This window comes from Ursus maritimus, unplaced genomic scaffold, assembly GCF_017311325.1.
Source record: "Ursus maritimus isolate PB19 unplaced genomic scaffold, ASM1731132v1 scaffold_3, whole genome shotgun sequence".
Lineage (NCBI taxonomy): Eukaryota > Metazoa > Chordata > Mammalia > Carnivora > Ursidae > Ursus > Ursus maritimus.
Genome location: NW_024425563.1, coordinates 21,925,594 through 21,949,687, shown reverse-complemented (window position 1 = coordinate 21,949,687; position 24,094 = coordinate 21,925,594). Strand labels below are relative to the sequence as shown.

General features: G+C 40.5%; 2 protein-coding genes and 1 non-coding gene across 3 annotated transcripts in view; 2 read left to right on the top strand and 1 right to left on the bottom strand.

The window, feature by feature from the left end:
- Positions 1-4,228, bottom strand: part of TMEM209 (transmembrane protein 209) — a 32,062-nt gene extending 27,834 nt beyond the window's left edge. Inside the window, exons 1-5 of the mRNA XM_008705877.2 lie at positions 4,120-4,228; positions 3,047-3,183; positions 2,845-2,903; positions 1,549-1,680; positions 812-1,053 (exon numbers count right to left, since the gene is read on the bottom strand). Coding sequence (XP_008704099.1) covers positions 812-1,053; positions 1,549-1,680; positions 2,845-2,903; positions 3,047-3,183; positions 4,120-4,122 — 573 coding nt within the window. The 5' untranslated portion in view covers positions 4,123-4,228. The remainder of the gene's footprint in view (positions 1-811; positions 1,054-1,548; positions 1,681-2,844; positions 2,904-3,046; positions 3,184-4,119) is intronic.
- A 2,206-nt stretch (positions 4,229-6,434) lies between these two features.
- On the top strand, positions 6,435-13,011 carry SSMEM1 (serine rich single-pass membrane protein 1). The gene is made up of 3 exons (XM_008705875.1): positions 6,435-6,617; positions 10,798-10,852; positions 12,464-13,011. The coding sequence occupies exons 1-3, from the start codon at positions 6,435-6,437 to the stop codon at positions 12,955-12,957; spliced, it is 732 nt and encodes a 243-aa protein (XP_008704097.1). The 3' UTR covers positions 12,958-13,011.
- An 827-nt stretch (positions 13,012-13,838) lies between these two features.
- LOC121105988 lies at positions 13,839-13,941 on the top strand. The gene has a single exon (XR_005838716.1). It is a non-coding gene; the product is annotated as a U6 spliceosomal RNA (small nuclear RNA).
- Positions 13,942-24,094: the final 10,153 nt, after the last annotated feature.

Sequence of the window (24,094 nt, the reverse complement as noted above, 5' to 3'; positions counted from 1 at the left end):
ATTTATTTATTTAGGGTTTTTATTTTTTATTTTTTATAAAGATTTTATTTATTTATTCGACAGAGATAGAGACAGCCAGCGAGAGAGGGAACACAAGCAGGGGGAGCGGGAGAGGAAGAAGCAGGCTCATAGCGGAGGAGCCTGATGTGGGGCTCGATCCCATACTGCCGGGATCATGCCCTGAGCCGAAGGCAGATGCTTAACCACTGTGCCACCCAGGCGCCCCTATTTAGGGTTTTTAAAAAGATTTTATTTATTTATTTGTCAGAGAGCACAAGCAGGGGGAGCGGCAGGCAGAGAAGTAGGCTCCCCGCTGAGCAAGGAGCCCGATGCAGGACTCGATGCCAGGACCCTGGGATCATGATCTGAGCTGAAGGCAGATGCTTAACCGACTGAGCCACCCAGGCATCCCAGAAAGCATTAAAATTTTATAAGGATATACAAAAGTTTCACATAAACAAGCAAGAAAGAAGGCAAACATGAATTTAGAAACTAAAGTAAAAAATTACTATAGTCTCAAATAGGATGAAAAACCCTGCAAAAGATCCTAGATGGTGACCCTCAGTCCATTATCTTTGCAAAAGCTAATTTTTTCCCTTTTATTTTAGGATGTAGTATAAAGAACTTCTGACTAGGTATCAGGATCTGGGTTCTGTTCTTAGCTCTTATAACGGCAATTTGGGCAAGTCAATTACCCACTGTTCTTCAGTTCCGTCAGTGAGAAAATGAGGAGTTTTGACGCATTTGCTGATTTTCAAGGTAGCTCCCAATTGTAAAATAATGTGACTGGCCAAGAGAAAGGATTCATTACCTTGTTATAACCACTGATAGGAGAGTAAGTCACTCCAGGGCTATAGGAACCGCTGCCCCCTGATGACAGACCTTGCAGCTGAGGGCTATATCCAGTTATACAGCTGGTGGTGAACTTGGGGCTGGTACTGGGTGAACGAGATGGGCTATAACTCAACACACTCTGACCCTGAATTGAAGGAGAAGGTGGAGAGGGAGGGATTTGGGTTGCTGCCAGATCATGTGGAGGAGTAGTCTGTACAACTAGAAGGAAGGAAAGAATAAATAAATAAATGAGCGAATAAATGCTGTGTGTGCATGTATAAACAAAATTTCTATAAAAACAGATTTAATGAACGGAATCTTTTTCAAGAAAAGAGAAAGTAATAGGGTGACTTGGTTGTCAAATTACATAACGTATTATTACCTAAGGACACAAAGTAGTTGTTTACCATTTCCACAGATTTCAAAGTAAGAGACTGGCTTCAATGCGATAAGAGTTAGTCATTTAATTTTAACTGTATTTAAACAGTGGAACAAACTTTCATGAGGCTGTTGAATATTATTTCCACTCAGTTTATACAAATAGGAATGATAATCTTTGGCCTTAAGACAATTTATTATAGACTTGCTTAATACAGTTGAACCAGATGGCCTTAGAAGTCCCTTCCAGCTCAGCCTATAAAAAGGGCAAATTAAATTGAGAAAGATTTATTGCCAACCTTTCCCCCACCTTTGCAAAAGATATAAAACACTTACTAGCTGTTTTCAACCCTAAAAGCGTTTGCTGTCCAGGGCTGACGACCAGACTTGTCGGTGCCACAGTGTATTTGAAGTATCTCCAAAAATCAAATAAGGCGTTTAGGCTGAAGAGGGATGCAAGGGCAAGCTCTGGAAAAGAACAATATATTTTATTTATAAAAGGGGGGTAGAACATTTAAGGGGGGGACAAAATTCTTCATACTTCAGCAAGTTAACAAAATTGAAAACTATCTTCTTATTCCTTGTAACAGTTACCATTTAATGAATGTCTACTATATACAATGTTTATCACATAAATCTCTATTTAGGGCATTAACTAGTGAATTTCAAAATCTTATCAGGGCACCTGGCTCGCCCATTTGGTGGGGGATGTGACTCAATCTTAGGGTTGTGAGTTTGAGCACCATGTTGGGTGTAGAGATTACTTAAATACAAAAAATCTTTTTTTTTTTTTTTAAAGATTTTATTTATTTACTTGACAGAGAGAGAACACAAGTAGGGAAAGCAGCAGGCAGAGGGAGAGGGAGAAGCAAGCTCTGCAGCAGAGCAGGAAGCCCAACATGGGGCTCGATCCCAGGACCCTGGGATCATGACCTGAATCGAAGGCAGATACCCAACCAACTGAGCCACCTAGGCGCCCCAAAAACAAAAAATCTTTAAAAAAAAATACGATCACTAATTCTTACAACCTTATACAATAAACATTTTCACCTTCACTTGACTAGAGAGGTCAAGTGACTTTTCCAAGAACACACAGCCAGTTCCTGAAGCCATGATTATACCTCAGGTATGCAGATTTCAAAACTCTTGCTTATTTCCTTGCCACACCACATTCCTATCACAGACTCCAGGTTAATATGTGTATTAGACTATGGAATTCACTCTGATGGCCATAAATTCTCTTCAAAATCAAGGACTACTGAAGAGCAGAGAGAAGCAGACAGAGAGGAAGAAACAAGGAAACTGAGAAAGGCATCAATGGAACAGAAATCTGGTTGTTCTTGAAAGGAGCAGTGGAAGGGAAGTAGGGAAGGCATTTCACCAAACCTTGTTTTTCATCATGGAACTCCAATGATTACCTGGAATTATACTGTTTAATTTGTTTCCTCTACTAAAAAGTTCCTTCCGAGAGGGCAGGGACCTTGTTCCCTTCTTGCTGTATTCCCAGTTTTTGGAACATAGTACATACTCGAATATTTATGGAATGCAGGAATGAGTACTAAACTGAATTAAACACGAATGCAGTTTTTCAATGGTAATAAATCTAAATCATAGTAAAAATTAATTACTTACCAATATACCAGAGGGGCCAGTATGTCACATTATAATATGAACTAATCAATTTTCCAGTCCTGAAAAAATTAGAAAGGCTTTTCAAAATCTTAAAAAAAAACAAACAACAATGACAACAAACACCCAAAATCAAAACAAACACCAAACCTGTGTAACCGACCACTGGCCTAAGTTTCGCTTTTTTTTTGGCTAATTAACTTACATTTCAGTATATATCATTCCAGCCATAGATACATTTAGGAGTCCCCAGGCTAAAACCACTTTCTTAGCTTCTGTTTCTTTTCTCATCTTGATGGTTCTGTCAATAAGGGAAGCACTAGGATTTGTCTCCCCTTGCATCTATTAAAAAATAAAAAGCACCAGAATTAATGAAGAGAAACGACTTCTCCATTGAAGAAACATGTGTCCTTTAAAAGAGTAACTAACAAACTGCACTTTTCCTTATCTTTAAAATGTCTTTCCAAATTTTTTTACATCTTACTATTATTATATGAAAAGGGAACCCTAAATTATAAGTTTATTGGCATCATATTGTAATCAACAGAGAACTGGCTCGTCACTTCAGAGAATACTTCCAATGAATAAAAATGTCTTATTTTGTATTTAAAGGATGGTGATTACATCCACAATTACTCTGTATTGTACTTCTGGAATATGTTACAAGGACTAGCCCAAGCGCTAATTTAAGAAACTCAAAATATCAAGCTTAGGGAGAAAATATTCCGTATTAGCTATAAGCCATTAAAGACTCTCCTCTTACATCTTCACACAGAAGCCATTAACTGCCTACCATCGTAAACAACTCTGCACTCGGGCTTTCGCACGCCAGACACCCTTACTGTGCTGCTGATAAAATGTAAGGATTGAAGTTTTATAAGGGTAAACACTCATGGTGTGAAGGGAATGAGAGCCGCTGGGGAGTGTGCAGTTTGGGTCCACATGGGATTTATATTTCCTTTGTTTCCCTAGGCCTCATCTCAGACAAACATAAGACCTTTCCGTATCTAGAGTCGTATCCATAGAGTTCAGAGAAGCACCCTTCGCGCCTCCCAGTACGCGAGACAAAACTTTCCAGTCCCCAGAACTTCCCTCCCTGATCTCCCAGCACAAACTTTAGCAACCCTTATTGCTTCTTTCGTCCTTCCACTACAGGTGATGGGACGCCTGGCCACACCCCCCTTTGGCTGAACCCTCGGCAGATCCACAGTCACGGAAATCCCACAGCCCGCGTGGACTCCACGTCCAGGAAGCACAAAAATGACCCCCAAAACGCACCATGTTCTTCGGCCGGAAGCCGCCGGCTCGCGCCACTCTCTACTGCACATGCGCGAAGCCAAGAGCGAAGGCGAAGGCTACCGGCTTGCGGGACTACAGTTACCGGAAGAACGAACTTTCTCGCGAGAAGAGGAGGGTGGGGGAGGGATGAGAGCTAGGAGCGTTACCAAGGAAACAGCTTTAGTGTTTGTGGCTCCCACTCTTCTGCGGGGAGAAAGCTGAGCAGCAAAAATTCAGACCAAGTTCTGAACCCGCAGTAAAAAGTAATAACTGTAACAAGCTGAATTTCTGTATATTAATATACTTTTAGCTTCCTTAGGGTATTTATGGACTCACATTTTCCAGCAGATTTTATTAAGCAGGGCAGCTAATTGCAGGGTAGAGTTTGTGGTAACGTGTCCAGACACCCATCAGCGACGACAAAGCATTTCTCACAAAAACAAGTGTTCTCATCCGACATAAATTCTTAAATATCCTTGTAATAAGGGTGCTGCCGTAGGAAGAAAGCCCCAAATGTGTTAAAGTTGCTAGTGGTTTTGAGGTTTTAAAAAAATCCAATCGTTACTTTTCTTGCATGTTCTTCGGAAGAACTTCTAATCCTGAGGAAAAGGTTCATCAGGGAGTTCAGTTTGATTTTGTTTAACAAATACAAACGCCTACAATGTGCAACTGAGCCGCGCGGGGACGTAAAAGTGGAGTTCCCTGGTTAGTGTCTTGTGGAGTTCAGCCGGCTGGTGCACTAGAGGGGCAGGAGAGGTGGGGCACAGTGAGCCTGGAGGGGGTGCGGCTGGCAGGCTCCTGGCGAGCTTCCTGGAGGAGGCGATGCAGGCCTAAGGCCCAGGGCCAACAGCCACGATGAGGAGAGCGTGGGGACCCGCCATTGGGGATGTGGAGAAATGTTACCCTAACGAAAACATCACGCCTTTTCACAATAAGCTAGTGGATTGTTACATCATGTACGTGTCAATGACCAAAATTTTTCCTAAGACGCACCTAAGGTCAAATAGAAGAAAATTAAGTTTCCTCGTGGTATTGCATATTAATGGAATCTGCAGGTATGCTATGCTCTTGAAGATCTAACAGGTTTTTTAAAACTGTGATTTTAATAATTTTTAGACTGCCTTAGCAGCATTGGTGTTTTGCTCTAGTTTTGGATTCAGTGATGAACTAACTCAAAAATTGTTCAAAGTGAAAGGATTCAGTGTATAGTCAAAATTAGAATACCAGTTTCCTTCCCACCACATAACTCTTTCCTGAGAAATTGTATACATTTGATGTCATTTACAATAGACACATCTTTTTTTTTTTTTTTAATTTTAAGTAGGCTCCATGCTAAGCATGGAGCCCAAGCTGGACCTGAACTCACAACCCTGAGTTCAAGACCTGAGCTGAGATAAAGAATCAGAGGCTTACCAGACTGAGCCACCCAGGCATCCCTACAACAGACACATCTTTATTTCTTCTCTTAATGTCTTTAAGTTATTGTGCACTTATTGAAGACTTAAAAAGGAACACTATTATACATAGTGTTTTGCTGTATAACTGGCATTACATATTAGTTTGCAAGGGTTACCATAAAAAATATCACGGACTGAGTGGCTTAAACAACAAAAATTTATTTTTGCACAGTTTTGCAGGTTGGAAGTCCAAGACCAAGGCACCAGCAGAATTGGTTTCTCCTAAGGCCTCTTTCCTTGGCTTGAAGATGGCCGCCTTCTGTGTCCTCACATGGCCTTTTTTTCCTGTGTCCACACACCCCTGGGGTGTCTCTTTCTCTTCTTATAAGGACATCAGTCATATTGGATTGGGGTCCTATCTTTATGACCCCTTTAACCATAATTATCTATGGTCTATCTTCCGTTATGGTCGAATCGGGGGTTATTCATTCAACATATGAATTTGGGGGAACACAATTCAGGCTATAACACGTTAGATGTGTGCGTGTCAATTTACAGTGATATGATACATACGAAAAGACTGAAAAAAATGAATGGATACCTCAGAGACTTAGATTTTCCAGACATTAGAATTTAAAGAAAATATAGTACGTACAAATTTCAGAAAAATAAAAAAAGATTAAGGTAGAATGCACCCTATTGATGTAGGCTGGAAATACCATAAACTTTCATAGAAATAATTAAGATAAATCTTCCAAAAACTTAGAAATCCAAGAAGTGTTTATCATTTCCTGTCGCGGTTACTGAAGCATATGTCACAATAGGTTGTCAAGGATATTGTCATACACATGGAGTGAAGTACTTCCCAGTCATCTTCATTCCTTTGAGCATGCTTTATTTTCAAAGCAAGAAGCCATCATGGGAGACCTTTTTTCCTTATTTTGGGAGGTGGATCCTCCCCCCATACCTTTAAGTTTTACCATTCCAAGTCAGGAATATGAATGCCGGAAGGAGGACTCTTGCGGGGCAATAGGGAGTTTCCTGCTTTGGTATTTTGTCATTATATTGGTCCTGATGTTCTTCTCTCGGGCTTCTGTCTGGGTAGGATATCCTATTTCATTTAAAATAATATGTTTACTGTATCATAGGGGATTTTCCATAAAATAAATTCACTTTACTGCGATCAAACTACTTTTTAAAAGTTTGTTTTCTAGTTTTAAGAATAATGCAATCTCGTTCTAGAACATCCAAGAATACAGAAAAGGATGAAGAAGCAAATTTAAACTACTGTAATCCTATTCCCTAAAGATAACCATTGTTAATATTTTGAAGTAATATTCTAGTTTTTTTTTCGTTTTCTCTATCTCAATCTATTTCTCTCAATCTCTCTTTGATCTTACATGGTTGGTATTGTATTGTTTATATTTTCATATCCTGCTTTTTAAAAACTTAATATTATGTTGTAACGCTTCCTTACATCATATTCATACAGCAGCACTCTTAATGACTGCATAATTTTGTTTTGTGGTTGCACCATTACAAATCTGCAATTCTGAGACATTTAGTTTGTTTGCAGTTTGTCCATAGGCTATGTAATGCTGGGATAAACTTCCCTACTGGTACATGACCTCCAAATTCCTTTTGTAGCCACGTAATTCTTTTTTTTTTTTTTAAAGATTTTATTTATTTATTCGACAGGGATAGAGACAGCCAGCGAGAGAGGGAACACAAGCAGGGGGAGTGGGAGAGGAAGAAGCAGGCTCATAGCAGAGGAGCCCGATATGGGGCTCGATCCCATAACGCCGGGATCACGCCCTGAGCCGAAGGCAGACGCTCAACCGCTGTGCCACCCAGGCGCCCCAAGTAGCCACGTAATTCTAATCAAAGATACAAAAGTTGTCATATTTATAGAATACATGTTGTAGGATTTGGGAGCTTTTAGAATGAGGCAACGTACTCTCCCGAAAGATAAGATGCAGAACTAAGCAGAACGAAAGTCATCACTTTAGACCACCTACTAGCGGAAGAAAATGCCATGGTCTTAGGAATGAGATAGCCCAGTTTTTCAGGACTGTGACTCTCCAACGTATTACGAGTAACCGAGCTCTTATACATTGCTGACATAGAGTCCTTGCTGGCCATTAATACCAGGCTGATGATTAATCAAACCACTGTCATTTGGCATTACAGCCAGAGCGCTGGGCTGGCAATGGTCAGCTAGACTGACTGCTGCCTCAGCTCTAGATGGAGAGGAGGAGGTTTGTTATGTCTATGCCAGCTGGATTCCATTATAATAATCAAAGGCTCTTCCCCTCACCACCTCTTCCCTCTAAGAAGTTTCATCTAAAGTCTAAATGCTTCTTAAAGTAGATACTTTGCCAAAGGAGATTTAGAATAGCAATCCCTTATATGCGTCCTAGACTCCCTAGCTAAGTATGTTGAATCTGTCTGGATTGGCCAGAAAAGCTACTTTAGAAAATTAACAAAAAATTGAAATTGATTCCTGGCAATTTCATCATGAAGACCACTTAAGACGTCTAAGTTATTCTTCTGCTCCTTGGCCTGCATCAGCTCTTTGGAAGCATAGAGCCTGAGCCTCAAGGACCTGAGAGAGCACGCAGTCCAGCCTCCTTTTTGTGGACAAGTAAGATACCAGTATCCCTCCTTTTTTTTAATTTTTTTAATTGGTAAGGCCTAAGGAAATTAAGTGACTTGTCCAATGTCACATAAGTTGTTAGTGATGGAGGAGAAATAGACCCAAGTTTCCTGCCACGTGATGCATTTGCTTCAAAGCATAGCTGAAATGTTGAATTAAATCTATTCAGGGCTGATTAAAACCTTAATTATCTTAGAGGTTTCGTCTTTCACTTTGTACCCCTATGGCAGTTACAATCGGGCTGAACTGCTTCTTGTGAAGGGTCCCAGATTTGAAATCTGAGAACCATATGAGAGCTAGTCAAGGAGGATGGAATTTTTCTTTCACTTTGAACTTCATTTTCTCTGCTAAACTATGAGCCTTTATTTACAAACCTTGAAGTAATGGTAAAAGCGTGATGGAAATGTGGTGGTAATTATCCTTAAATGTGAAGCACACTGATTTCCTCTGGATTTGCCACTCTTTAAGATGCATTTACCCTTTTGCTTTCAGACACTATAAATACTATATTTAGTGTATGTATTTGTTTAGTGTTTATTCAGACTGCTAGTGCTGGTATTTTTCCAAACAATACCGGTCCAAGCTTCTCATTTTGCATATGTAGAAACTAAGCTTTAGAAGGTGTTAAGTGAATTGCTAAAATTGCAGAGCTGTTCCATGGTGGGAAGGCAGAGCCCTAGCCTAGATCTCTCCACTCTTCTCCCCTACTCCTCAGGGCAGGCACTGCTGATGTTTTTACTCACTGACTCACACACAGATAGTTAATAAAATGCTTTTGGTAACCACAGTTTATGTCATTCTTCTTCGCTTGATGCAAAATCTTTTGATTTTGTGATTATATTTTGATTTGACATTAAGTCAAATATGGAAGCTTTCCATAAAAATGATGTAAACCTAACAAATATTTTTAAACATTTCTCCCTGTCCATTACAAAAGTATGCATTATAGAAAACATGGAAATTACAGGAAAGTGCAAAAAATAAGAAAAAACCGCTCCAGATTACATGAAAATAACCAACTACTATGAACTTTTAGGTGTATAAACTTCTAATCATTTAATAATTATCTCTATACATATTAAATTTAAAATAAGTCTCCCCCCCAATCATTGTTAAAAGATATCACGAAAGAGGATTCCACTAGTAAGGTTTTCAGAGAATGTTTGCAGTAACCCAAAACGCAGAGAGGTTCCTCATTAAAGATACTTGCCTGATGTTGTAGAGATCAGATATTAAGAAAGGAATAGGCCAAGGATCTTGGATTGTAGTTATGAATACCAAGTACAGCACTTTTAACCCGAAGGAAGTTTGACTTTCTACAAAAATTCACTTTTTCCCCAATTGTAGACAAGTTGAAAAGTTAGAAGGAAAAATATCACTGTTTCACTCACAGTCTCAACCATTGCTAACACTTGTGTATGTTGTTTAAGGTCTTTTCATATTTTTAGCTACCTTGTGATTATACTGCAATACATATTTGCATCTTGATTTTTAACTTAGTAGTATAACATGTATTTCCTCATGTTGAGGCATGTTTTTCTTATAATAATTTTTACAACTATATATTATGATTGTCCATAACTTATTTCACCAATGCCTTCTTTTGAATTTTGAATTTTATATTATCCTAATTACACTGTGATTATTTTTGTGCACAAAGTTTTCTCTCTTTGAGGGGTTATTTCGGTGATAGACTCCTGGTAAGAATTATCACGTGTCAAAAGTGTTATGAGTATTTCTAAAGTTTTGATATATTCTGAAAGAGTTGCTTTATGTTTATAGTTTAGCGAAATCATATCCAGCATCAAAAAATGGGGGGCTGATCTGGACAATGGAACAAATTTATTTATGGAGTATTGGGCTAGGATATTTGAAATTGGAACTATTCAAAGAAATCCATTTCTTTTTTGTTGCCAAATTCACAGATAATACGTTACGGTTGCATAACTTTCCTTTTGGAGGAAAGTTTCCGAAGGACTTTGGAGGTAATTAAGTTTATGAACTCCGGTAAAGATCTTCAAGGATTATGAAAAAGGTCACCTGATAAAATGTCCTTTACAAAGTAATTTAAAATGAACCCCGGGACCATCAAATCTGTTTTTTTTTAAATTTATTTATTTATTCGACAGAGATAGAGACAGTCAGCGAGAGAGGGAACACAAGCAGGGGGAGTGGGAGAGGAAGAAGCAGGCTCCTAGCAGAGGAGCCTGATGTGGGGCTCGATCCCATAATGCCGGGATCACGCCCGAAGGCAGACGCTTAACCGCTGTGCCACCCAGGCGCCCCTTAAATCTGTTTTTAAATGATATTTAAATGATATTTCATTAAAATGTGAGTACAGGAAAACTTTATAACCCATAGATCCTTAATCAGTATTATTTTCTCTCAAGTCTTTGTTCCATTTGGTTTGGTTCAACACATTTTGGCCGACTCTGCTATCAAAGCCTGGTCTTCCAGTGGGCAGCAGAAGAGAGGATCACTATAATAGGAACTCAGTAAGAATTTATTGAACTGTACTGAATGTTTAAAATTAGACATTGTCCAAGAGTCTAGGGCAACAGTGTTTTATGTAAATGAAAAACAACCAACTGAGACTGCTGTTACTGATCTGTATTTCTGAAACAGATGTCGGAGAAGAAAAAGGATGAAGACAGTGGGACCAGCACCTCAATCAGTAAAGGTGAGAGCCGGTGCATATTTGGTATTGGACCATGATGAGAGCAGTACGTGCTGAATGTGGAAAGCAACAACCGAGAGTGGTGACAGGGCCTCCCCAGACCTGTGGTGGTCCCTGGGATGGGCTCCTTGCTTTAGCGCAGGACAGCTTAGCCACTTTAGTAGAGCGGCCGTAAATTACAAGTAGGTAGAGCTCAAGTTCTCTTATCGTTCCTCAAGCATTCTCCCTTCCTACGGCTTGCCTTTCATAGAACTATTGTTAGTGTTGCCACAGGACTGTGAGCTTTATACGACATCTTTTTTAATAACCTATAAGCAGTGGTGTGCTGGTAAATGGTTTAACAACCGGCTCTCCAAAAATGGGTATGTGTATATACATGTTTTTTTAAAAAAAGTTGTTGATATAAAGGATTTATATCATGCAATTTACAAGGAATAAAATGTATAGTACACTTTACGGTAAATTCCATATAGATGGCCAATTTTGGTAAAACGCTTTCCATGATTTTCTGCCAGACCCTCGCATCCTTAGCCAACCGATAGCTTCAATGGATGAACAAGTATAGTCCTATACGAATGTTATTTTCCTTTAAGTTAAGGAGTAAGATGAAAGAAGCAGGAAGACGTATGTTACAACTTAACTTGGGCATCAAGGAGGTGACTTCTTTGCTGAATTGGATAATCGTTTTAGAATACTCTGGAAGGATATTTCCTCGTCTTTGGGTGCTATTCACTAGGTAGTAGCTACAGGATGACACTTTTAAATGGAATCTATGTAATATGTTCTTTATCACTTTAGGCCTAGATAATCAACAAAACCATAAACAAGACCTGATTAAAAAAAAAAAAAGACCTGATTTTTAGTGCTTGTTGATTTTTATCCCCACCCACACTGATTTCAAATTACCAACATGCTGTTACCGAGGCGGAGCTGTGAAGAAATGCAGAGTAGCGCACAGTTACATAGCATTTCCAACATCCAGATACAACAGACGTAAATAGCTTCAAGAGCTATTTCTTAATAAAATGTAATAAAATAATTAGGAAGTGGTTAGTTTTGAATATTTATTACATTTTTGTGTAACAAATGGATTTAATGGCAAGTTCGTATAATTTAATTTTGACTAATGGCTGTGTTTTAACAAACATCGCACAGAATTCCTGAACGTTTAACCATCTGTTCTTGTGAGCTAGCTGGTAGAAGACAAGTCCAGCACACCACTGTACAAAGAAAAGATCCTTTCTAGTTTCCTGCTACCCAAATCACATTCACAACCATGCTTGAATCTTTCAGACTTCAAGGCAAGGGAAAAAAAGGGTCCTTCTCTGGGTAAGCCTGGCGACCTTTCCCTTGATCTTGTATCAGGGGTCCAGAAGGCTTCAAAAAAAAAATAGTGTCCAGCCTCTATTTGACCCTTCTGCTCTATGGGCGATTTGGTATTGTACTGGAAAATGCAGGCAGCTGCCAACACTTGCAAATGAGTGGAAACAAGTGGTGGCTTGCCAAATGGCAACCGAGAGTGAGTCCACACATGCCGTAGGCTTCCTTAGGTGATAGGAAGTTAGAGTAACCAATGATATGCCTAACTTCTTGATTTGTTTCATTGGTTGTTAGCAAGCAAAGACACTTCCTATAAGCGGCAGAGCAAAGATGGTGACTGGGACTCTTTACAAATGATGAAAAAGCCAAAGCAGAGCCAACTTACCCCTGTAACTGACTCAGAAGTGGCTTTGGTCAATGCCTATCTTGAACACAGACGAGCCAGGCGCCATTCTCAGTTCAGCCAGGTGAATCAGAGCCAACACGATAGTGATACTACTGAGTGTGACAGTGAAGAATCTAACTCGGGAGCCTCCTCGTGGAAGGAGAGTGAAAGTGAACACCATCCATCACCAGCTAGTATGAAGAAGAGAAAACTAGCTCAGAGGCAAAGGAATGTGGGAAGTTACCAAATCAGGGAAAGGCCCTGCCTCCACTGCAAAGCCATGAGAACCAATGAATGGTTGACCCGCCATTTCCTTCAAAATACTTCAGTAACCCACATGAAGGGAGATATCCAAGAGGACAATTGTGTACCTGACATTAATACAAAATTCAGTAAATTTTGAATTTTATCAAGTCCTTACCTTACTTGCAGCCTGATGAAAGAGATGAATAAAACATAAAAAAAAAAAAAATCACCAGAGCTCTAGGTGCGGAGGCTTTTACAATAAAGTCTCTCTGCTAACAAGAAAAGCATACTTGAAACCCAAGAGGTAAAATTTCAGATAATCCTTTGTCCAAAAACAGGCCAGAGAATTTGTTGGAACATCAGTGGAACATCAAAGATCTGCTTCTACTATGATTTGTTAATTGAAAAGAACACAAGACATATTTTATTCCTTGAATGTATGTATTTTGTTTATGTCTGTAATACAAATAAGGAAGCTCTTTGAAAATATATTTACGTTCAGAAACCATTTAAATTTATTTGTATGTTTTGATTGACTGAGTGGATTAGGCGACATTGGTTGGCATGGAATGGACCGTATTCTTCAGGTCCCTACTTTCAGGTGACTCTAAGCTGTATTGCTGTGTGTGTGTCAGCTACAGTTGGTGAGGAGGAGGAAGAACTCAAGAGCCTGGAAAAAGATCTGATTCCCAGAGTAGAGCTAGGAGGGAAGGCAGCGTGGCCCAGAGGGTGGCTGGGTCGTGGGCAGTCCACAAGGTTATTGTCCAAAGGTCATGGCAAATGTTAAAGAGAAAATGATTCTGACACCTGTTTTTTCTTTTTAGATTTTATTTACTTATTTGAGAGAAAGAGAAAGGGAGAGAGCACAAGAGGGGAGAGGAAGAATTCCCACAGAGCAGGGAGCCCCACACGGGGCTTGATCCCAGGACCCTGAGATCATGACCTGAGCTGAAGGCAGATGCTTAACTGACTGAGCCACCTAGGCGCCCCTGACACTTGTTAAAAATGGTAGGGAGGACTTTATTCAAGACAACTGTGGTGCTCACTTTGGCAGCACATATACTAAAACGGGAACAATGGAAGATTAGCATGGCCCCTGTGTGAGGGTGACCCCCAAATTCATGGAGCATGCCATATTTTTAAATAAATCAGACAGAGAAAGACAAATACGGTATCATCTCACTCATACGTGTAATCTAAAAGAGCCAAACTTACATAAAGAGAGAATACTGTGGTGGTGACCAGGGGCTGGGGTGGGGGAAAATGAGGAGATGTTGGTCAAAGTGTTTAAACTTTCAGCTGGAAGATGAATAAGTTTGGGTCATCTAATGTACATGGTGACTCTAGTTACAAATACTGTTAGAATTACATAGTTGAAAGTTGCTAAGAGTAAATTTAATATCCTCACCACTCACAACAAAATGGTAGTCATGTGAGGCAGTGCCTGTGTTAACTAATCTTATTGTGGTAATCTTTCACAAAATATATATATATGTGTATCAAATCATCATGTCATACACCTTAAACTTATACAATAAAATTGCGATTACATCTCAATAAGGTTAAGATTGAAGAATTAAAAAAAAATAACTATGCCACAAAGAGCTGTAAAAGAAAGTAAGTCTATCAACCATACCTTGAAAAGAAAAAGACTATTGTATAAAAGGGGTCAAATCTATTGCCGTAGGGGAGAAAAATCAAGCTCAAAGCCAAATACAGCAAGAACAAGTCATGACTTATAGCCAAAGAGCAGGGTAAGGGGGTCAGTGAATGGAAAATTTCTAGGACGAGACATCAAGGGTGGGGGGATTCCTGCTAAGCTGACCTAACAGGGTTCTTGCTAAAGGCAGCCAAGGACTCAGATATCAAAGGTAGAGCATGAAGAACTTGATCAGATATCAAGGGTGGGGGGCTCTCAATAAACTTACTTAGCAGGATTCTTGCTAAAACTGGGCCAAACACCAAAGTTGAGATCTGGTCTTGAAGAGGGCTCAGAGGAGCCTGACTAAATTTGGGTCAGAGAGAGCCTTTATGGAAAGTTAGCTGCGGGGCGCCTGGGTGGCTCAGTCGTTAAGCGTCTGCCTTCCACTCAGGGCCTGATCCCAGGGTCCTGGGATCGAGCCCCGCATTGGGCTCCCTGCTCTGCTGGGAGCCTGCTTCTACCTCTCCCACTCCCCCTGCTTGTGTTTCCTCTCTGGCTGTCTCTCTCTCTGTCAAATAAATAAATAAAAAATCTTAAAAAAGAAGAAAAGAAAGTTAGTGGCAATCTAGATATAGATGGGGTTGGGCTTTTCAGGTAAGTGGGAACCCCAGCAGTGGGGTATTCAGGCAGGCCTTAGTAGATGGGTAGCCATTCTGGAGACCCTTCTCCAGAGGGCTAGCGGAACCCCAGCTGGGATGTAAAAGAAGGCCCCGATTCCGGAAAAGAGGGCTGGCTGGCAAGGAGAAGATAAACAGCAGGGACTGCAGGCACTGGGCTAGAGTTCAAAGAAGAGCTTAAGTCTTAGGGAAAGACTTAGGTATTGCAAATATGATAAAGACTGCAGCCTGGTAATAAGGGTAATAAGGCTTTCACGACTCACTGGCAGAGAGACCACAGGCTATGACTTTGGGCTCAGGAGTTACTCCTGCTAATAGTAGCTTTCTTAACTGATTGCAACACAGGAAACTCGGTGAGGGGGACAAAGTGGGAGCCCTGAGCACTGGAACTAGGCCTCTAGAATCCAGGACATGGGGTGACATTTCTGAGCGTATTTGTGGGGACTGTCTTGTTCAGATTGCCTGAGTATTGGAACAGGTCTGAGGCCATGAGCAAAAAGCAGGATCTCAAGCATCAACCTTTTCCCCGAAAACTTCCCTTACTCCTTGACACCCTCCTCGACTTTCTTCTCTCAGGCAGAACTCCCCTCTCAAAAAACAAACGAACGAACGAACCAACGAACAACCAAAAACCAAGCTCAAAATACAGTAGCAAGTTGCAGGGATAAGATTTAGACCCACGTTGTCTGGCTTCAGAGTTTGGGCTCTTAATTCCAATGATCTTTTAGTCATTATTCTCTGAAAATGAAAGATCCTGATTTCAAGGTAAGTCACTCACCACCTCTCCCACAGCTGGAAGTGATGTCCAAGCAGATATGAGCTCACCAGGAAAAGGAGGATGAGGAGTATTTTCCAGATAACAGAGTAAGGACCCGTGCCCCAAATGTTTTGCTTGTGGATCTAGAATATGAACCAATGACATTATTATCTGCAGAGTCATATCACAGACCGCTACTTTTCTTGTCTATGGGGTTGGAACAGATTGAGGGGGTAGGAGATAGTGGGGGGTACAAGAAGGAATCAGGATTGAGTTAAACCAGGGGCTATCGTTGTGAGGAGATTAGGGTAATCTGTGAGTACATTAAAGCAAAACAGAGGCGAAACACAGGTGGGAGGACATCCAAAGCCAAAGAGAGAAATCACAGAATCAATGGAATAAGGCAAGGACATGGTGGGGGAGGGGCAAAAGTATAGCCAGGCACATTGGAACTGGATTACTGCGAGAGGAACAGTACCTGTGAGGTGGCGGATGGTTCATGAAACCAGGGCTGCAAACACGACTCGTGGCTGGGTGTTGATTGTATGCAGAGCCTGGGGTGGGGTCCCTGGGCTGCGATACAGTCCCTTCTTCAGTCTCCCCTTGCTGCATGGGATAAAGCAGGCCACCTCTGGTTTTCACGGTAGAAGGTCGTAACCTGTTCCGGTAGCTTAACTTGAGGGGAGGTGTGGAATTCTGGGGCTTGCCTCCTCTCTGTGGTCCCTTCACGCAGCTAACTGATCAGAACTGACCCCTGTCCACTTACATCAAGCATCACAGTTTTTGTCAAGAACCGCGATGCAGAGAACTATGGGATGGAAGCAAGGGTCTAACTGAGATGGATACGGGGAAGGATAAGAGTATCACACAGGAGGTATTTGGAGAGGGGGTGGGGAATGGGGAAAGGGAACTGTGTCTACAGGGGATGCTGTCTCAAACTCGGAATCAGTATCTGCCCTCCAGGACTGGGTGGTTGGTTTTGGTGGGAGAAGAGATAAATCAGTAAGTTGAAGCCAATAATAACAGCAACAATAATACTGATAATAGACAACATTTAGAGAATGCTTGTTATGTGCCAGGCACCGAAGTAAGCATTTTGTAAGGATTATTTAGCCTTCACAAGCCTGCAAAATAGATATTTTCCCAATTTTATAGATGATGAAACTGAGGTTCAGGGCAATTAAATGACCTACCCAAGGTCAGACAGCTGGTGAGTGTGGGGAGCTGGGTCTTGGGTTTTGTCTGGCCACAAAGATTTCGTTTTTACCATGATGATAATATGTTATCCATGTTCTTAATGAAGAGCAATTAGATAAGAGCTTGGGAGATTCAAATACCAAACGGAGTCCAGAGACCAGAGAAGGGCTGTTAGTGGAAAACGGAGCCAAGAATCAGAGATGGGAGCAGTTAAGCTGGGGAGGGTCCCCACTGTTGAGTGGAGAGGTCTTACAGCATCAGCTCACGTCATCTGCCGCAGTGAGCCCGGCCAGCTTATCCATAGATCAGGCGGAAACTCGGGGTGGTCTTTTGAAGAAAAGGTGGGGGGCACTGGGGGAACTGGAAACTTGGCTGGAAGGCTGCTCTGCAGTGTCCAGGAACAAGAGGCAGTAGTGACTCGAGCAGTGAGGTTGATGGCCAAGGATGTGGGTGGAGAGCGAGAGAGGACACTGCCAAGGAAACCAGGAGCAACCCCAGCTCTTCCCCAGCCCCACCCCTTTCTCTCAGGATGGAGAACTATCTCCCCACAGATCCCAGTGTTTCCAAAACAGCAACCCATTGATAGATTGTGGAATCAGTTTAGAGGGTTGTGACTAGCATTTATTAAAAAATAAATAGAAAATAACAGTGCATTGCACATAATAAGGGTAAGTATTGTTTTTGTTTCAGTGTGTGCAGACCGAGTTGCAATGCAAAATGTGTCTCTTACTACGGTAAGATACAAAATAAAAGCCACTGCTCTGGAGTAGCTTTCCTTACAGATTTTCTATCAGCCAGCTACTCCCCTAAGTTAGGGAAGGCAGTTGTCACTGGGTGCTTTCCCGATTGTTGTATGCGAGTACTTAGGAAATCTTCACCCGTACTGCAGGATGCGCCAACTGTCTAGATTAGTGAAAAGCTTGAATTAAATTATACTACTTTAAAAGAACTTTAGGTTTATTATTTTCAAATAGAGTAAGTGGAAGCCAGCTAAACCAACTGTTGCCTGGTACACAGGGCTAGGTTTTGCCTTGATGAATAATAAACAAGTGTAATTTGTAATTGACATTTCAAAGAAGGCTTAGAAACAGGCCAGCCTTTGTTTAAATCATAATTACCCTGTTTGTATGTAAAAGGATACTTCTAAAGCTTTTCAAAACAACTGGCTCTTTTAAGTAATTATTCCCCTTCCAATCTTGTTTACACTATTCAGAACTTCAGTGAACTCTTTTTTTTTCCATAGATAGTACAAAGGTTAACTTCAGCCAGCCCTTCCTCAAATTATCACAAATTCCCAATTAGTAAATTCTAAACAGCGTTTCCCTGTAACAATATACCAAAGACTTGTATGATGTGTTCTTTATTGCTTTGAATAACATCTGACAAGTTTCCAAGTACCAGGCCACCTGGATATTCTCTATCTGTCAGGAACATGTGGTCACAGAGGTGCAGGGGAGGCTAAGAGGAAACACAAATTATGCGCAAACATGCAGGGATGGCGAAGGAGACCAAAGGGAGAAAATGCCTTTTATTCATTTATTTTTTTAGTTTCTATTACATAGCAACTGAGCTGCACATTTATAGGCCCTTTTTAGTGTAAAGAAGAGCTACACTTGACATCTAAATTTCACAAAGCTGCAGATAAAAACAGAAGACTGAACTTTTTTTTTTTTTTTATGTAGACTGGAAGTTATTAGAGAGACCTCGAGGGGTTGGCAGGGGATAGATATATTACGAAAAAAATTATACTTGTCCTGTTTTGAATAACTTACTTCACATTGCAGATTTCAACTCAGTGCACAAAGGGACATGCATGAAATGCTTTTTTAAAAAACAAAACTGTTATAATCCCAGGCCATGCTCCTTTCTAGTTCTTACCTTTTTATCTTGGAAGTTTGGCCTCTTCTGTAGATGGTTCCTCAGGCTGCCTTATTACTGGGGCCTGCTGTCTATTATTGTGTTCGTTTATTAGGGCTTTCTGTCACCATGAAGTTTCGTGTGTTCGAAATCTTGATTTAGCAGTGAGAATATCAGGCGGGGAGCCAACTCTGCTACTAATTAGTATAAATCAAGAGAGGGAAGCAGGGAGATAAAAACCAGGTCCCAGGGGAAGGGTCTGCAGCCAGGGTTAGGAAGACTGACTAACAGGTCACAGAGTTGAGTGCGGGACAAAGGGACTTGGAGAAATGGCACCTTGGGCCTGGGGCTGCTTGTCTTTTTTTCCGATGACACCGCTTCGGATGTGTTCTTGCCCCCATTCCCATGTTCATGAAGGGTGGTTCGTGAAGGGGCGTGTTAGCTAATTCTGGAAAGGAAGTTGGCTGCAGGGGGCATTCTGAGAAAAGCTGCTCAGGAAAGAAATGGTCCCTTTTCATTTGGTGAATGATGTCTAGTCTGCATGTGATGGCAGCAACGGTGACAGCTACCTGTGTCCCCAGGTGTATGTGTCTGAACACACCCAAGTGAGAATATGGAAGAGATGGAAGAAACTAGGTCCTGAGCTGCTGCATTAATGAATTCTGGAAACATCCTTCTTTTGGACTTCTTTTTGGGCAAGAAAATTACCCTTACTGACCATTTGAAGTTGGCTTTTCTGTGACTTGCAGCTAATACAGGGTCTTAACCAGCTTCTTGTCCTTTATGATTCATACAGCAGCTCTTTTTTTTAAGAGAGAAAGAGCGCAAGTGCATGTGGGAGGGAGGGACAGAGGGAGAGGGGGAGAGAGAATCTCAAGCAGGCTCCATGCCCCAGCGCGGAGCCTCGCATGGGGCTCGATCTCACAACCCTGCGATCATGACCTGAGCTGAAATCAAGAGTCAGCCCTTAACCCACTGAGCCACCCAGGTGCCCCTTAAAGCAGCTCCTTTTACCTAGAAGAGAAATCACTTCAAATAAAGTGCATGTGCTCCTTTGATGGGGCCTGGGCTTGGCCTGTAGTGATGATGGTAAGAGCTATTAATCACTGAAAAATTCCAGGAGTTTCTTTTCCTCCTGATTGTTGTGCATGTCCTATGGTGTGACCTTGCCTGTTCCCATCCCACTTTCACCCTATCCAGGCATGGATTCAGTAGGACTTCCTTCCTATCGGAGTCCCCTCCTCCAAATTTGGAATTGGGACCAGGAAAGAGATCAGTCTCTGGTGACTGGACTTAGAGCAGATATGCAGGGTTGACATTTCCCCTCACGTACACTGAGAACCAGAGAAAGCAGTTTGTTGCTGAAGGATAAGAATCAAACCAACAGAGAAGGGTAGAGAGATGGGATGGAAATTTCTGATGGTTTCCAAGTCCCTGGTTCCAGTTAATTCCTAAGACCCATTTGTTTACACACTCAGGCATCATACTCTCCACTAGCAGATTCTTATAATAATTTCCCCTTTTTGCTTGCTCTAGCTCAAGTGGGTTTCTATTACTGGAAACCAAAAGAATCATTAAAACAGTGGTGTGCTGGTAAATGTTTAACAATCGGCTCTGATTGTTAAAAGGCCTGATTTTGTAGCACTTGCTGATTTGCATGATATAAATACTCCCGCTATTGCTTATTTCAGCTACCAAAGTGGCATGAGTGAACGTGGAGTTGGGAAGAGATGAGCTTGTTGGCTCTGGTGAACGGGTCTGGCACATCACTGCCGAAAGAATAACATACATAACACACTTCGCAGAAAATCCATGTTATGTAGAAGGTTCGGGAGTATGCACTGATGGTTGCTAAGTTGGGAATACTGGAATTAAACGTTTTTAATTAATTTCCAATATGCAGAGTCTTGGGGCTCAGGGAGTAGAGCAAGTAGGATTAAGTTTTTAAATAACATTGAAAAAATTCTTTTTTCAGTATAATCATGATGTGGGTGTATTGGGACTTAGTGGGAGGTAGGGGGCTTGGACGAAGGAAGGGAAGAAGCCTGGGAGCTTGTGTGGAAGGATGTGGAAGAAGATGACCTGCGTGACAGCAGGATCCAGGCCTTGACAAAAAGGAGAATGTCACTTTCTGCAGGTGAGGAGTGGCATTCTGGGGGTGAGAAGCCAAGGCTACCTGGCTACTCCTATTGTATCTGATTATAATGAACCCCCATCCTTCCTCTTTTGTTTCACTGTCAAATAACTGGATTTTTGGGACATTATGCATCGATACTACATAAAGTCCCAGAACTTGGATTTTTGTACTTGAGGTCATGAATGAACGTTTCAAACAACTGTATTTGTTTACTTTCAAAGGCATCGATATCTTTGTGCATCGATATTTGTACGTCTATTCAAATATTTAGTCCTTGACATTTATACATGGTAAAGTGAATGTGTTGATGTTAGTGATAAGAAGGGTAGATTTTATAAGGTTAGTTCAGTTGAGACAAAGCTGGAAATCATTAGACATCCTGGAAGTGGTGGATTTTAATATCAATTACATATTTGGACGTAAGCCTGTTGACTCAGTTCATTTGTGGGAAAAGAGAGATAAAAATTAAAGAACACATACAAAATGCTGAAAAACATATTCCTGAAGAATATATCTGAAAGGTGATGTGAGCTAATTCCTTACATAAAAATTAATTCCAGATGGAACAAAATTTAAAGATAAAACAAGGAAACCACAAAAGTACTAGAAAAAAACACCAGTAAAAAATTTCCTAATCTCAAAGTTGGGAAGACTTTTCCAAGCATAATATAGATAAAATCCAGAAGCCTTAAAAGAAAAGACTTTACTTGGACTGCATACAAATATTTAAACTTCTGGGGAGAGAGAGAGAGAGAGAGAGAATGTCAGTAAAGTGAAAAGGCAAAGGCAAACCGGGAATATTTTTGGAACACAAAATTAGGGCAAGCCCTAATATCCCCAATATATAAAGAATTTTAAAATAAGGTAAAGCCAAATAAGTTAGTACCAAAATGGTCAGCAGAATATATGAATAGAAAGTTCACAGTAGAGGAACTCTCAATGATTCTAAATGATACATAAAAGAATGATCAACTTCACAAAGAATTAAATATGAAAGAAAACAAAGTATTTTTCTTATTTTAGACTGGCATAGGTCCAGTGTTTGATGGTACCAGTATTGGGAAGAAGGTCCTTTCAAAGCAATGTTGGTGGGAAAGAAAATTGGTATAATTTCTTTGGAGGGGCAACCTGGGAATATAAAAAAATGCTCACCCAGCAATCTACTGTTAAGAACTGGTCCAAAAGAAATATCCTTTCAGATGTACACACACACACACACACACACACACACACACACACACACACTTGGTACATACTTACAGATATTCATTGAAATATTTTATCTGCTTAGATTGCCAGGTTCCCAGAGTCTGCTTTTTATTTATTTATTTATTTATTTTTAAGATAGTCTCCATGCCCAGCATAGGGCTTGAACTCATGACCCTGAGATCAAGAGTTGCATGCTCTACTAACTGAGCCAGCCAGGCGCCACCCGGAATCTTCTTTTTAAAAGTGACATTTTTATTGTGTTGTTTTCTGATTAGAAATACTCGGGTGCGTTGCAAGAAACTCACAGAACACAGTTATGTTAAAATAGAAAATTCCACCCCGAAGATGATTACTGCTAACAGTTCTGTGCATATGATTTCCAGACCATTTTTGTGCATAAACATATGTAATAAGCTTGACTCTTGCTTTCCAAACCGAACAACTGAATAGCTTCAGATAAATATTTTGAGATCCATTTCTCCTCTCCCAACTCTTACTACTTGCTATCTGAAACTCAAGAGCTGAATACATTAAAAAAAACTAACATCCTTCACTATCTGAATTTACTACCCGTATTTTAACTCTTGCTCTCTGAATTTAGAAATAAATAAATTTGGACAGCCAGGGATAATTGTACAAATATTTTTTCTCTTACAAAAGTTGAATTGTAATATACACTATTCACCAACTTGCCTTTTTGCTTATACATACACTTTTTACCCCATTCCATCTTAGTTCATAAAGATCAATCTTATTTTTTTTAATGTCCACATGATATTCCCTGTATCGTTACATCATAATTTATTGAGTGTGTTTTTTATTGATGAACATTTACAGGTAACCTAAGTATACGCACTAACATGGAAAGGTGTCCTGATAATACATATATTTTTTCTCTTCCCTTCCCACTGTAAGAGTGACTGACTGTGGATCCACTTTTTTTTTTTTTAAAGATTTTATTTATTTATTTGACAGAGAGAGAGAGAGACAGCCAGCGAGAGAGGGAACACAAGCAGGGGGAGTGGGAGAGGAAGAAGCAGGCTTCCAGCAGAGGGGCCCGATGTGGGGCTCGATCCCATAACGCCGGGATCACGCCCTGAGCCGAAGGCAGACGCTTAACCGCTGTGCCACCCAGGCGCCCCTGTGGATCCACTTTTAACTTAGAACTACATGGTTTGGCTCTTAATTATAAGCTAGATTATAATCATGCTTTTAATGTATGCATGTTTACTTCGTCTCCCTGTACACTGTAAATTGTGAGCTCTTTGGAACGAGGAGTTATCTTCACTTCTGTGTCTTCCAAAATGTCTATAAAAATGTTGGGCACACACTTTGGTAGATCCTCAAAAAGTTGCACATAGTGTTACCCTCTGACCCAGCAATCCACTCTTTTTAAGAACAATTTTTGAATATGATTTAAAATTTCTGTTTTATATCAACTGCATTTTTTTCTTTCTACCTTTTGACCTCCTTCACCCAAACAATATTTTTATCTTAAAAAGTAAGTTGGACAGTGTGTATGGTCTGTCTAAAATTCTGTAAACAAACAAAAAAAATAAGCTGGTTAATATAGATACAGAAAAAAATTTTGGTGGAATATACACCCCAGTGGTAACAGTCATCAGAGCTACGTAGACATTGGGACAAGGGAGGGTGGGCAACATGAGAGGTAGTTACTTTTTTGTTATAGTTTTCAATAATGTTTGAATGTTTTTACACTCAGATATTTTAGAAACAGAAAAAGTAAACATAAAAGGTATACAAAGGTACTACAAGAATGTTCCTTGTAACATGCTTTGAAATAGTGAAAAATTGGAT

Excerpts from the sequence above, each read along its gene's own strand:
- SSMEM1 (XM_008705875.1), top strand. The coding sequence starts at position 6,435 with ATGGGAGACCTTTTTTCCTTATTTTGGGAGGTGGATCCTCCCCCCATA. Across the intron at positions 6,618-10,797 it reads TCTCTCGGGCTTCTGTCTGG|ATGTCGGAGAAGAAAAAGGA; the intron begins GTAGGATATCCT and ends TTTCTGAAACAG. Across the intron at positions 10,853-12,463 it reads CAGCACCTCAATCAGTAAAG|CAAGCAAAGACACTTCCTAT; the intron begins GTGAGAGCCGGT and ends ATTGGTTGTTAG.